Here is a 13,504-nt window from a genome sequence, read left to right as displayed (position 1 = left end):
TTTTACCATGACTCTTTTGCATATTTGGGTATCAAACCCTATAAAAGTAAGGTCCTGGGGACCAGGGGCATCTCAGCTCATGAGGAAGATCTGAGGTCTACCTCATTAGAAGGGACTATGAACCCTTTAATAAAGTACCATTAGCTTAGAGCTCTGCCTCAGATTAGAAAATTTTAAAATCCCATATGGGGTTCTTGGAATTTGCCTACCTGCCAGGCTTCTCTGATCTTCTTCTCTGACAGGGGAAGGTGTCCATCGAGGAATGTGAGAGATACCCTGAGAGATCAGCTCATTCAGATAATACTCAATCACTTCCTTCCCCTGAAATACAAGGCAAGCAAAGATAAGAGAAAGATGTCCTCCATGAGCTGAGTGGTTCCCAGAGCCCACCTTAGGGGGGCAACTGGGAGACTCCAGCCATCATATCATGAAAGTGGCAGCAAATCCATCCAGTCAGTTGTGGGTAGTCATTTGCGTGGGGGAAGAAAGCCAGATGTGGGCAAACCAGGATCCTCTACAATAAAGATCCCTCATTTCACAAGAGCCTTGCGCTCCACGGGCCAGGGAAGGGCATTTCCAATTTCCAAAGAATGGCCCTCCATATTCAGGAGACTACAATCATAATGAGAACCCTTTCTAAGTACCTCTTCTGAACATTCAGTCTGTTACCTATCAAACTAACTGGCTCCATTTCTTACTTTCTTGATGTTGGCTGTGTACTGCTTCATTGCAATTTTCTCCACGGCATTTTCAAAGCCGAAGAATGATTTGATGTCAAGAGAGGCTGACTGCTCAAAGCACGTCCACTCATCATTCTCTGGGTGAACCTGAAATTCAGAGACGTCAAGTCACTTACAAAATCACAAGACCACAGAACACTCAGGGCTAGAGCCAAATGAGGCTAGAGCCTTTTCACACTTTCAGAAGCAGGCCAAAGTGAATTAGAAACAACCATATTGGACATTCAATTCCCATTAAAGTTTAACCACTGTGCATTGGGCTGACTTTGAGCTTCTAGGTTTGCTATGAGGGTGGTGTGGGACTAAGCAATGCTCCATGAACCCTCTAAGGATATTCTTTTTGAAGAATCAAAGTGGCCAGGTCACACAGTCCTACATTCAGGAATAATCTGGTTGCCACTCAGCTGAGAAGGTCTTTCTAAAGGCCTCTGAGAATGGCCTAATTCTCATCATTAAGTATCCACTGTCTTTTGGGACCTGTATATATATATATATATGTGCATGGATACAGGCAAAATACGCACATACACACACACAGGAGTGAACTGAGAAATTCATCCATGAGGCTCTGGGATGGCATTTGATTATTTAAAAAAAAAATTTTTTTGTTTTTTTTTGGAGGGGGGAGGGCAGGGCAATTGGGGTTAAGTGACTTGCCAAAGGTCACACAGCTAGTGTTGTGTCTGAGGCCAGATTTGAACTCAGGTCCCCCTGACTCCAAGGCCAGTGCTCTATTCACTTCACCACCTAGCCACCCCAATGGTATTTGATTATTAAGGAAGGCCTCTGATATGTCAGGTTTTTTCTAGACCGTGGAGAAGAAAAGAGTATATGTTGTTGATAAGATCAGGACAGGAATGATCTATCTCACTTTTCTTTGATAATGTCCCTAAAATCTAGAACACTGACCAGTACACAGTAGGCACTTAATCAATGCTTGTTAGTTGGTGGTTGTACAAATCCAGGCTCAGTCCAGCTCAAATGACTAGTAAGTAGCACAATGAGAGAGGAACTTTTTTTGCAGGAGTTGTGTTCCTCACTGACCCCTACCTGCCCAGATGGAAACATCTGGAACACACTAGAACTAAGTCTCCATCCCATCTGACAGCCGTGGCAATCCTATTTTGTAGTAATAGGGTCATGGAAAGGATATCATTTTGGAAGTTATGAAGATGAGCTAATGACACAGTAAGCCAGAAGAGGGATAGGTTGTCAACAAAAACTTCTTGGCAGAAACTACTCTGCGTTACTTTGCTTCATCTCACACTATGGTGTCATACTTGGCTAAAAGTGATAGGATTCTGAGGAATTGTTGACTGTATCTCAGAAGTCTTCCAGAACTTTACAGCAAGCAACACAATGCACAGTTGCCTTTCTGGAAACAGTGAGGAAAAAGTCCTGGATTTTAAGTGCTTCTCCATTTAAACCCTGTGCTTTACAACTTATATCTTGTGTGATTCTTGGGTAAGACCCTCAGCCTCTAGGCCTTAGTTTCATCATCTACAAAATTGGACTAGATGACCTGAGGGCCCTTCAAGGATCAAATGAGATACTATTTGCAAAGTGCTTAGAACAGCACCTGGAATGCAATAGATGCTTTATAAATAATTGTTCCCTCCTTTCCTCCCTTCATGCTTTAAAATTCAAGGGTAGGGAACCTGTATCCTAGAGGCCACATGTGGCCCTCTAGGTCCTCAAGTGTGGCCCTTTGAATGAATCCAAAATTCACAGAACAAATCACCTTAATAAAAGGATTTGTTCTGTAAAACTCAATCAAAAGGCTGCACCCAAGGACCTAGAGGGCCATGTGTGGCCTCGAGGCTGCAGGTTCCCCACCCCTGCTTTAGATCAATGATCCTACTCATAAGAGCAGTCTTATATGCCTAGCTCTCCAAGCAAAGTTTCACATAGCGATTGGTCACTCGAAACGGGAAGCAGACCCATATAACATGACACCTTTCCTAAGGAAGACAGACAAAGTCTGCACCATGGCCCACTTACAGTGTAGCTGCAGTTCTCATGAACAATGACGCGATTGGCAAAGGTCTCATTGTGGGCCTCAATAAGAAGAGTTCTATCCTTCCGATTTAAAATATTTTTCTGCACAAAGACAACATACTCGACCCCAGCAATCTATAAGAGAAATGGAATAATGGGGCAAATAAGACAGAGGAAAGCAATCATGTCTCCGGTCTCCATGGCATTGGGAACCAAGGAAAAGAATCTAAAGGCCTACCTTCTTCAATAACCGTGGTGCATCTACTGTCAATTTACAGCTGCGTTCCACAATGTGAATGGATCCATCCTGGCTCTTGGATTCATGAATTATCTCACTGCCCAAGAAGACAGGTATCTGGGGGCATGTTGGAAAACGTTTTTCATAGGCCTAGGAAAGTAAAAAATGGGAGTAAATACCTGTCTCTGGATCCCAGTTTAACACTAAGAGACACATGCTATACTGGAGAAAAAAAAATACATTGAGTCACTGTTTCTTGTCCTACCTCCACCCCCTGGCATCTCTGACTTCTTTCAAGTCCCAGATAAAAATCCCACCTTCCCCAGGAAGCCTTTCCTAATCCCTGCTAATCTTAGCGTTTTCCTCTATTGATTATGTCCTATTTATCCTGTATACAGGTTGTTTTCTCTTTAATGTAGTTGTTTGCATGTCATTTCCCCCATTAGAGAGTGAGGGTTGTGTTCTGAGGGCAAGGACTGTCTTTTGCCTTTCTTTTATCCCTGGAGTTTAGCATAGCACCTAGCCCAAAGCTGGAACTTAATAAATGTTTATTAATGGACTGAGGGTCCATGCACCAGCCCGGTGACTTTGGGTAAGTCACAGCCTCTCTGGGTTCAAGTCTTTTCATTCATAAAATAAAGAGACTGACCAAGAAGATCCCTAAGATCTTCCCAGCTCTAGAACTCTAGGATTCTGTGACATTGCCCCTCACTAAAACAAACAGGGATCTGTTTTAAAGATCTGTTCTCTGGCAAAAGAGAACGATTTGTTGACTGCACCAGGAAACTTAGGGGCACTGATGCTAGTCTGTCTGTTGCCTCCATTTTTCTTAAGAGAGCCACACAGAAAATCACCCTATTTCTAGGCATATTCTATGAAAGGGGCCCCACTGAGACATCACATTGCATTCTTCTGTCTTAGATTCTCCCTCTAGGATGGAATTTTAAGTTACATTGTTGAAAAAGAATATTAAATCATGTAATTCCTCCCACCCCATACCTGATAATCAGGATAGCACACGTGTGTGCATGCACAAATACACACACACGCAGAGCAATTTTCACTTGCAAACACTTTCCATTAATTCTTCATCAAGTTTGTAGCCCCACTTCAAAATCCAACAATTAGCTTAGCCTTGTCTCTGTCACCCTCAGAATATTCTATTTTATGAACAATTTGACTATAAGCTCAATAAGGGCAGGGTCCATAGTATCTATTCTAACCTCCGGTACTTGATTCCCACATACAGGCCAGGGAACCAACAACCAAGTGCTCAGTTAGGCTCCATAACAATAAACATTTAGAAACACTGCTGTGATCCATAAGTCATAACAAAAAAAAAATCGTGAAAAGAAAAAACCAGGCCTGATCTTGGTAAAGATAATCATAGTTTATTTATATGGAATAGCAAAAAAAAAAAACAACTTACATGTCTAGTAACTAGAGGACGGATAAATAAATTATGATATGCTAATGGAATATCATGACTCCATAAAAAATTTAACATGAAACGTACACAAAAACGTGGAAAGACATAGATGGAGTGAGCAAAGCAAGTTCAGTAGAACCACAATTGTATCCACACGGATTCACAATAGAAGGAGGGAAGTGAGTGAAAGAAGCAAGAAAAGGAGAGTGGGAGGACAAGGAGGAAGAAGATGAGGAAGGAGAGGAAGAGACGAGGGAAGAAGGGTGGACTAAAAGAAAGGAAGAAGCCAGGGATGTGCAGCATGGAGAGCAAGAAAGGAAGAAGTCAGGCAAGAAAGAGGAAGGAGGAAAGGAAAAGCAAGGGAAGGAGAGTGGGAAAAAAGAAAGGAAGAAGACAGGGAAGGAAGAAAGAAAAGAGGGAACAAGGAAAGAAGCTCAAGAAAGGGAAGGAAGCCTTGAGGAAAGAAAGAAAAAAAGAAAAATCAAAGGTAGTAGAACTTCAGGCTGTTTCAGAAAGGGACACAGAAAGGGACAAAGCATTTTTTGTCTATCAGTCATCTACTAATTTATCTGGTTCTACTTTGTTAAATGCTAGGGGTTTTGTGTAAGATCCTATTCCTTATTTTGTGCATTAATTTATTTGTCTTGGTCAGTGTAACTGTTTCATCTGTATTATGAGATAATCTCTAAGATCTCTCCCAGCTTCTTATTCTGTATATTTATTTAAGTGGTTATTAAGTTTATAATAAAAAAATTTTTTAAAAGAAAATCAAACAAAGAACCTCAGAAGAAAGGGTAAACTTCCTTGGGCGTCAACTGTGAAGTCCCTGGAGCTGGCTCCAGGGCACACAGGACAGAGTGGGCTCCCCAAGGCTTTACTGTTTACACAGGACTTCCTTAGAACAAATGTGTTTTACGTGGTAGCTCATTGCTGTTGGGATCCTGCATTTGGTACAAGGTCATAGGAAAAGCTAAGGACAGGCTCAGCTGAGGAATGTGAAACTGAAATACTGTTTCCATCTTTTAAAGGCTGTTGATGAAAGAGGTGATTTACTTTAGACCCTAAAAGGGGAAAGTTCCTGCCTCATTCAGGGCCCATTCAGCACAAGAGCTGTAATTTAACAGCATCTGTGTACACCTTTATTAGAACAGAATTTACTAGACAGACACCACTCCCCGTGTCTATCATGCCTCCTTAGATGTCCTAGGATTGGGATTTAACACCCACTCTGAAAATAGACAAGGCATCTGAGGACACATCCTGCCTTTGCAGCCAGACCTGCTACCGGGAGGAAGGGCAGCTCACACACTCACAGAACTCAGGCTGCCTGGGTTGGGAAACGTGGAAGGTTTGCTTCTAGTCACTGGTATAACTATCGTGGCCATCTCTGCTCTTTTTCTGTCTGTGGCTTTAGATGGCCTCATATTCCTCCCTGAACATTTACCGAGTTTGGTGTTGAACTGAACAAACAATTATCACTGTGAGTTTCTCATGGGGTACCTGGGGTCTAAGTCAAACCAACTTTTCCACCACCCAGTTGTGCCTTCCCTAGAGGTCCATTGGTCTCCCAAAGGTTGGCAGAGGGAATTCTGATAAGGACTTCCATTCACATCGGACATTTCAGAGCTCCAAGCCCTCAATCTTATTAAGATTTTTCTCCCTTGAGTAGGGAACAGCTTGAGGAAGACACAGAGCCATTACGTTAAGTCAGGCCCTCCTCACTTCTCACCTAGATTATTACAACTGCCTCCAATTGCCTTCTCTGTGTCAAGTCTCTCCCCGCTACAATCCAGCCTCCACATTACTTCGGAAGTGATTTTCCTTAAGCACAGATCTGACCATAACATTACCCTTTTCTACCAACTCTATGGGCTCGAGTACAAATGTACAAATAAACTCCTTTGCCTAGCTTTTAAGTAGAGCTTCATGACCGGGCCTTGACTTGCCATTGCAGACTCATTGCACCTTACTCCCACTCTTAAATTCTGTGATCCAGCCGAGTTGGCCTTCTCTTGGTTGCTCATACAAGAATCTCATCCCCCGTCTCCATGGAGGATGGTCATCTTCCATGCCTGGAATTCACTCGCTCCTTTACAGTAAGACCTGGGTTGGAATCTCGGGTCCACTCCTTAATTGCTACATGACCTTGAAAAAAAGTCATTTAAATTCCATTTAATTCCAATTGCTCATTTACAGATTTACTTTCAGGATCAAAGAAGATAGGGGCAGCTAGGTGGTATAGTAGATAGAAGGCTGGCCATGGAGTCAGGAGGACCAAATTCAGCCTTGGACTCTAACTGTGAGACTCTGGACAAGTCACTTTAACTCTGATTGTGGAGGGGGGGGGGGGGGGGGGGGGAAGATACACAGCACAACCCAAAAGTTTTACTGCAAAGTTTTAATAAGTTCTGAAGTATAAATGCTATAAACTTACCATAAGAAATCATCTGAAATTTGAATTATTTAAATTTCCTTTGTACTTATTTAGTTGTATGAATTTTGAATAATGCATTTAAATTAAATTTTTTTTTTGTTTCATTCCCTCCTAAGGCTAAAGATCTTAAGGCTAGATAACAAATGCAAATCCTTTCAGTCCCTGAGCAGTACAAAAATCCACTAGAGTGATTTGTAGCATAAGATGATGAATTTTAATAAGAAATACATCAATATTTTCAAAATTTTAAATAGTTGTCCTTTCAAATGGGGGGAGGGGGGTTTGTAGTATTTAAAGGTCTGAAGTCATTAAAGCCTAAAACCGCACTAAGACTTTTGGAACACAGTATATAAAAACTCTTTGTTAAAAAGGTCTACCCAGATGCAAGAAAGGCATCATACATAGTACACCTGGAAGAATGCTGGAGCAGGAGTCACAGGACCAAGGATTCAAATTATAATTCTGCCACTTACTGGATGACTTTTTTTGAGAGTCAGCTGACTAATCTATAAAATCTATCAAAAAAAAGGTCTAAAGGTCCCTTGGATTCCTAATTCTATAACACAATGATCCTACTATTAAGATATTATTCCTCCATTGCTCCTAGTTCTGCCCTTATGGAGTGAAACAGAATAAGTTTACTCCCTTTTATACATAGTAGACCTCTAAATATCTGAATATGCTATCATTCCACCCTTAATCTCTCCTCCGGGCAAGTCATCCTCACTTCCCTTTAAAATTTAGTACAGGGTCTTCCTAGCACATACTTAATGTGTTTAATCAATGCTAGTCGAACAATTGACTCCTTGGTCGATTTCTAAGTTCCATTCCTTCCTGATTCCCCATCTCTGGACATATCCTAATTTGTCAGTATCTCTCTTAAAATACAGAAATCCCTGAAGGGATCAAAGTATTTCTAATATGGACAGACTGGCAAAGATGCCAGGAAGACCTTTACTTTGACGTACCTTACTTCTGCTAATAAAGTATAAGATACAGTTAGCTTTGTTAGCTAACTGCAGACTGATTCCATGATAAAAAAAAAATAGAACAGTTCATTAAACATGGTTTTTGAGTGAGCATTCAAAAAAGAATGTTGTTAGCTTAAGTTTTTAGGCTATTGAAATCCCCAAATATCTTCCATGTGAATGGTTTACCAAGTCAAGGCACTCCCATGTTGTACTTGTGCAACTGAATCTCTTGGACCTTAATCCTAGATTTTATGTTTGTTCCTGCTCTATTTAATCTTCTTGGTTTCACATTCCAATCTGCCAAAATCATTTGATATCTCAGTTCAGTCATCTGTCATATATTACCCATTTCTCTTAGCTTTGTGTCATCTACAAATCTGGATAATGAGAAAACAGCAAGACAACAAAAATTAATCAGTATCTTGAACTAGACGGTATTAAACACAAAGCCCTGTGATATCCAACTAGAACCTTCCCTCCAGTTTTATTTTAAAATTGTTCAACTAGCTAGAAGTAGTATAATCCAGTCCAAATTACACCACAAGAAATTTGTTAAAAGTTCTGGTGAAATCAAGATAACAGTAAGCTTATTACTTTCACTTGGTAATAACCCTATTTCAAAACAGATATCAGATAAATCTAATATGTCCAATTTTTAATGGATCATGTTGACTTCCAGTGATCACAATGTTCTTTTCTGAATGCTCACAAATCATATTGAACTTTTTGTTTTAGAAATTTGCAAGTGATCCAAATGAAATTTATCAGTCTATAGCTGTAGCCACCCATCTTTTCTGAAAATCAAGATGACATTTGTCCATTTCCAATCTTCTGGCACTTCTGTTTTTCATGGTTGCTCTGAGATTATTGATAACATCTCAGACCATTCCTTTTTCTTTTCTTTTTTTTTTTGCCTTTTGGAGGGCAACTGGGGTTAAGTGACTTGCCCAAGGTCACACGGCCAATTTTTGTGTTAAGTGTCTGTAATGGGAATGCAAATTTGGAAGATCTTCCTGCCCCTAGGCTAAAGTGCACCTGAAGCCTGGGGTGGGAGGTTTGTTTTTCAGTAGATACCTCTTGATTGGCCAATGAGTCAATAAGGTTGTTACATTCTCTGAGCCAGGAGAAGGCTATATAAGCCCGGATGTGTAGCTTTGTTTTGGGGGCTCACTTTGAGAAGTGTTCTGTGATTTGATCTGTATTCTGGGAAGCCATTGTCCAGAGGCCCCCGGCTTTGAAAAACCCAGATGTGGAAACCCAGATGTTGACTGGGTATGGATGTAATGGTTGGACAGTTTGGAAATCTGTCTACTTGATCTGTTTCTGTCTTGATAATTCTGCCTGTATATTCTGAAGTTTGGGGTGCTGACCTTTTTCCCCTGAACAAGGTAAACGATATACGTCTGACTGATTAAAGTAAGCTTGTTAACCCATTTTGAGTTGCTTTCCTTTAACAAAGCAGATCCAAGAACCTGTATGGGCAGCCACCCTGAGCACGCTTGGGGTGCTTGCTGCTACAGTGTCTAAGGTCGCATTTGAACCCCTGATTCCAGGGCCAGTGCTCTTTTCACTGGGCCACCTAGCCACCCCTCAGACCATTTCTTCAACTTCTTTAAGTGATGGGCAATTTAGGCAGGGCTGGAGATTTAAATTCATTCAAACTGTCCACAGTGACTTTCTTAGTTTCCTTTTGCCTATCTTGGGCTCCTGAGATCAGGAGGGGCCCCAGCTACACTCACTTCATTCCAGACTCAATCCAAACTATGTACTCTACCTCCTTGCCAGTGGAGTTACCATCCTGGGGAAACCTTTGCCCTGAGACTTCCAACTCCTCATTGGGGATTCCCTTGCTTGAATGACCATTTCAGGGCTCACTTGACTACCCACCAAACTCACTCGCTGGACTTTTTCTCCCCCTCCTCACCAGCCAACTTGTCTGTACTCAGGTTACCTTCCCTCCTCCCATTCTGCTTTCCACCTCTCCTTTATGTATTGTCTACCCCATTAAAACATAAGCTTCTTGAAGCTAGGGAACATCTTGCTTGTTTGTATTTGGAATTTAAGCACATAGCATAATGCAGGATGCATAGCAAGCACTTTATTAATGTTCTATTTATCAGTCTACCTTTAAGTTGTTTATTCTGTGCTCTCAGTCTCTCCTTCATAAGGAAGAATGTTCTTTCTCCTTCATTTTGAAGAAGACCAATGACATCATGGGGTGATGTCTTAACTCACTGATGAAATGGATTTAAGTGAGAGTTGCACAAAAGTCATCAGCCTCATTCTCTGTTCCAGAGTCATCAAAGTCCAGTGGCAAAACAAAACTCAAGACAACTGGTGATAGTTTATTCAGTTCCAGAAGGGTATAAGCCTTTGCTGTTCTTTTTGCTCTGTATAAAGCTTTGAAAACAGCCCTTGTTGTCTCTAGCATTTTTACAAGTCTCATCTGATTCTGGGCATTAGCCTCCATAACACTATTCTCATATACTGGTGCCATTTTGTGTTTGTCCTCATATACTTCTTCTTTTGTCTTTAGGCATAGGTATAGAAAAAGGTCCTGGACCAGTGACTTGTCATAGGCAACTCCAAAAGAGAAATTTCCTCTACCCTTGCAGGTAAATACTTCATAGTCCCTGACAGCTGCTTAAATCACTGAGGACTTAAGGTATTTGTCCAGGGTCACACAGTAAGTACGTGTTAGCAGCAAAGCTTGGATCTAGGTGTTCCTGGCTTAGGAAGCAACTTTCTATCCACCATGCCTCTCATTTATGAACATATACTTTTGAAATCTGAGCTCACTTAAGAGCTCCCTGTGTAGCCATATTGTATTTAATAGATGCCTCCTTCTGTTGTCTTTCTCTTTAGGAAGATTTAAGATTATGAAGTCATGATTTTATTTTTTAGAACTCTCTTAAAAAAAAAACATCTCGGGGTGCCCAGGTAGCACAGCGAGTAAGAGCACCGGCTCCAGTGTTGAGAAGACCTGGAGACCAAATCCCGGGCTCAGACACTTAGCACCCACCCAGAAACACCTGGCCGTGTAACCTTGAGCAAGTTACTTAACCCCAATTGCTTTAAAAAAAAACAAAACATCTCTAGTTATGGGATCAAATCTGTTTTATAATCTGAATTTTCTTTTAATTATTCCTTTATTTTCCACACCATAGTTATTTCTTGATATGCCTTCCATCACTAAACCCTCTCTTATAAAAAAGCAAAATAATTAAGCAAAATAAATGGAGAGTGACCATGCGTGGCAATCTATTCAACACACCGTATCTACAGTAGTTCAGCTCTCTATGAGGAAGGAAGTATATTTCATCATCACAGGATAAAGATTTGTAATGGATTTGAATGTGGCTGCCTTTTAGGGATGTTTTCATATACGTTAGTGCAGTTCATGGCATACTGTTCTTTCACTGTACTGCTTCCTTTCCCACACATCAGTAACAAATCATCCCATACTTATCTTAATTCCTCAGCCTTTTTGTTCATTGAACAATCTCTAAACTTATAAAAGTCTGTTTTCCTCAACTATAAGGCACATTTCCAGTTTTACTTAGTAATTTCTTTCTTGCTATTAAGAATTCCACATTGTCAATTTGTAGTCTTCTTGTATAAAGTAAAAAGCTTCATCTCTCTCTTTTTATTTTGAGGCAATCAGGGTTAAGTGACTTGCCCAGGGTCATATAGCCAGTACAGTTATACCTTCCATATCCCAGAGGTTAGGGGCACAGCACCACCACAATCTGGAAAATCTGCATAAAACTTTTTAAGCTTCCCTTTATACGAGAGAAGAAGACTGAATGTTTTCTTTTTTAAAAAATAGGGATGGTTACAGTACCTTAGGGTTAAGGTATTAAGTATTAGGCTTTGTGTTTTCCGCAGCTTCTACCAAACTCTCAAAAAATTCCCATTTAATTTCTTATGCTGACCCATGATATGTCAAAATTACAGTAGGGAAAGTCACTATGTGGAAGGGATAACTGTAAGTGTCTGAGGCTGGATTTGAACTCAGGTCCTCCTAACTCTAGGGCAGGCACTCTATCCCCTGCACCACCTAACTTCCCCAGCCTCATCTCTTAATATGGAAATATCTCACCCTTTTGTCACTTCATCATTCTGGACTCTATTATTTACTTTATGAATCCTGACATCTTTACCAAAACAATACCTGTCACCTTATCTTTTTTTTCCTGAGGCACTCAAGTTGGCATTATTAGCAACCACATAAACATGGTGTCATCTAGGAGGATCTTACCACCTAGTTTCTTTCTTTTATAGGATAGGCAGTGTGATATAATGAAAAGAAAATTGGTTGTTCCCAGGTTTGAAACCCCTGTACCACCAATGCAGATATAATATTGGACCAAATGGTTTCTGAGGTCCTTTCCAACACTGGAATTCTATGAAACCTGATGATACTTACTAGCTGTGTAACCAGGGACAGGTCCTTTAACTTCTATAAACCTCAGTTTCCTCATCTATAAAATGGGGACAATTCCTACAGTATTTACCTTATAGGGTTACTATAGGTTCAAATGAAATAATGCACGTAAATGTCAGTTTTTATTATTATTTATTCACACCCTACTATTCCACCCTCCTGTTTGTATTCCCTTTCAATATTTGTGGGGGTAGCTAGGTGGTGCAGTGAATAGAGCACCTGCCCTGGAGTCAGGAGGACCTGAGTTCAAATGTGGCCTCAGACACTTAACACAAAACTAGCCATGTGACCTTGGGCAAGTCACTTAACCCCAATTGCCCTACCTTCCCCCCTCCAAAAAGAAAAAAGAAAAATCTAACACACACACACACACACACACACACACATATATATATATATATATATATATATATATATTATGGATGTTCTTTATCTTTTTTTTATCTGCCAACTAAGTAGGACCATGGGATCAGCAGCGTGATTCCACAGGGTCATTCTCTCTATTTTGCCTAACTATTTCACTTTATTACAATAAAGGGTTCAATGGAGAAGAGGCATATTAGGAAATGAATAGTCAATAAACATTTAGTGCCTACTAGGTGCCAGGATACAAACAAATAAACAAGTCAGTCCCTGACCTCAAGGGGCTCCTAATCTAATGGAGGAATATAACACTCAAAAGAAAGTGGAAAAAGTTGGGGAGAAGGTATCCAGTTTCAGGGGTGGGAGGTGGTACAGTGTGGTACAGTGTGGTACGGTACAGTCAGAGAAGTCCCGAGTGAGTAAATAAAGATATCAATAACACTTTCTGCCATCTGGATAGGATCATAGATACAAAGCTAGAAGGGGCCAAAGAGGTCATCTAGCCCAATCCCCTTATCTTACAGTTGAGGAAACTAATGCACAAGGAGATGAAATGAGTTTCCCAAAAGACAGTTTGAACCCAGGTTCTCTTACATCAAACCCAGCACTCTTACAAAAAGCAAAACATACTTCAAAAACCCTCCTTTTCTCTTTTCCTGATATTTTGCAACTCTCTCAGGGCAGCTAGATGATACAGTGGCTACAGCACTGTACCTGGAGTCAGGAAGATCTGAGTTCAAATCCAACCTCAGATATTTATGAGCTTTGTGATTCTGGGCAAGTCACTTAACCCTGTTTGCCTCAGTTTCCTCATCCATAAAATGAGCTGGAGAGGGGAATAACAAACCACTTCAGGATCTTTGCCTCCAACCACCCCCCCCCCC

At 40.7% G+C, this 13,504-nt stretch overlaps 1 protein-coding gene across 1 annotated transcript in view; it reads right to left on the bottom strand.

Moving 5' to 3' along the window:
• Positions 1 to 13,504, bottom strand: part of SEC14L5 (SEC14 like lipid binding 5) — a 106,165-nt gene that overhangs the window by 56,560 nt on the left and 36,101 nt on the right. The window contains exons 3-6 of the mRNA XM_069089855.1: positions 2,977 to 3,126; positions 2,742 to 2,873; positions 699 to 827; positions 210 to 321 (exon numbers count right to left, since the gene is read on the bottom strand). Coding sequence (XP_068945956.1) covers positions 210 to 321; positions 699 to 827; positions 2,742 to 2,873; positions 2,977 to 3,126 — 523 coding nt within the window. The remainder of the gene's footprint in view (positions 1 to 209; positions 322 to 698; positions 828 to 2,741; positions 2,874 to 2,976; positions 3,127 to 13,504) is intronic.

Source organism: Petaurus breviceps, unplaced genomic scaffold (assembly GCF_028583685.1).
Source record: "Petaurus breviceps papuanus isolate PSGF00001 unplaced genomic scaffold, PetGlider_PUasm1.0 120, whole genome shotgun sequence".
Classification (NCBI taxonomy): domain Eukaryota; kingdom Metazoa; phylum Chordata; class Mammalia; order Diprotodontia; family Petauridae; genus Petaurus; species Petaurus breviceps.
Note: the sequence above shows the minus strand (reverse complement) of the source record. Positions and strands in the feature narration are given on the sequence as shown.